The sequence below is a fragment of the Pipistrellus hanaki genome (assembly GCF_964339955.1).
Source record: "Pipistrellus hanaki genome assembly, chromosome: 1".
Classification (NCBI taxonomy): Eukaryota; Metazoa; Chordata; class Mammalia; order Chiroptera; family Vespertilionidae; genus Pipistrellus; species Pipistrellus hanaki.
Genome location: NC_140503.1, coordinates 69,708,340 through 69,709,912, shown reverse-complemented (window position 1 = coordinate 69,709,912; position 1,573 = coordinate 69,708,340). Strand labels below are relative to the sequence as shown.

Sequence of the window (1,573 nt, the reverse complement as noted above, 5' to 3'; positions counted from 1 at the left end):
CCAGGTGACCTTGGATTGTGTCACATGACTTCATTTTGCAGTATCATGAGCAGTATCAGTTCATGAGCAGTATCAGTTCATGTTTCTTTAAGTTAAAAAATGCCTGAGAATATCTGGCATTTTTTTGTTTTCATATGATATACACAGGAATATTAATACAGCGAAGCCTAGTACAAATAAATGATTTATGAAAAGTCTGGTAAGATCTTGTTTATTACTTGCTTTATTGAAACGCATCCCTAAATATATTTCAGGAAATATAGGAAACATACTTGTCTCTCAAATTTACTCAAGACTATTAACCTCTAATTTTATATCACTATATGTACTGCACATATATGGATTCTAGTTCTTGAGGGGCTGTCTTTGACCAAATCTCACAGTCCTCAGCAGTTTTCTCAGGGCCTTCTTTATTTCCTTATTCCGGAGGCTGTAGATCAAGGGATTGAAAAATGGAGTTAACACAGAATAAAATAGAGTCACAATTTTCTGAACCCCTGCTGGATTGCCTGCTGTTGGGCTCACGTACATCACCATGATTGAGCCATAGAACAGGGACACCACGGCCAGGTGGGAGCCACAAGTGGAGAAGGCCTTCTGCCGGCCTTCTGCCGAGGGGACCTTCAGCACAGCTATGATCACAAGGGCATAGGAGCCGGTAATGAAGAGGAAGGTGGAGAAAATCAGGACCGAGTTAAAGACGGCACAGGTGATCTCAGTGGCAGGAGCTGGCACACAGGACAACTTCATAAGGGGTCCTGGGTCACATAAAAAGTGATCAATGATATTGGGCCCACAAAAAGGAAGCTGGGAGATGAGGTAAACTGGGAGGAGAAAACAGGAGAAGCCACACACCCAGCAGCAGGCTGCCATTCTAATGCAGCGTGGAACTGTCATGACAGTGGGGTAGTGCAGGGGCCTGCAGATAGCAAGGTACCTGTCAAAGGCCATGGCAGACAAGAAGAAGGTCTCAGTGGTGCCCATGGAGAAGAAGAAGTAGAACTGGAGGAAGCAGCCAGAGAAGGAGACGGTGTTGGTCTCAGAGAGGAAGTTGGCTAGCATATTGGGGACAGTAGAAGTGACATACCAGATCTCAAGGAATGAAAAATTGGCCAGCAGGATGTACATGGGAGTGTGAAGATGATGGTCCCACCACACTGAACAGATAATGCAAAGGTTCCCAATGAGCGTTAGGACATAGATCACAGAGAAGAGTGAGAAGAGGAGGACCTGGATCTCCCAGGTACAAGGGAATCCAAGAAGAATGAATATGCTCACAGGGTCAGAGTTATTTGTCCTTCCGAGGTTTTTCATTTTCTTCTCTCCTAAAACTGCAATAACAAGACATTGCCATGTTACAAATTACTCTACAGAAATTTTCTCATTAAGATGTTCTCCGCATTTCTTTACAATTCAGTTAGCACCATAGTTTTAGATTAAAGATTTTTCAGCATTCTTTGTCCTAATGTGACTCCAGTAGTGGGAGAAAATAAAAAACTTGGGGGTGGGTGGGTGCTTATTACAGCCTTACCATTGTGATCACCATGCCCATAATGATCCATTAAATACCTGC

At 43.4% G+C, this 1,573-nt stretch overlaps 1 protein-coding gene across 1 annotated transcript; it reads right to left on the bottom strand.

The window, feature by feature from the left end:
* Positions 1-345: 345 nt before the first annotated feature.
* LOC311610621 (olfactory receptor 11H6-like) lies at positions 346-1,354 on the bottom strand (the record flags this gene model as incomplete). Its single annotated transcript, XM_084862096.1, is given in 2 exon segments — positions 346-1,314; positions 1,316-1,354. Coding segments are annotated over 2 exon segments (1,008 nt in total).
* Between the last annotated feature and the right edge of the window lie 219 nt (positions 1,355-1,573).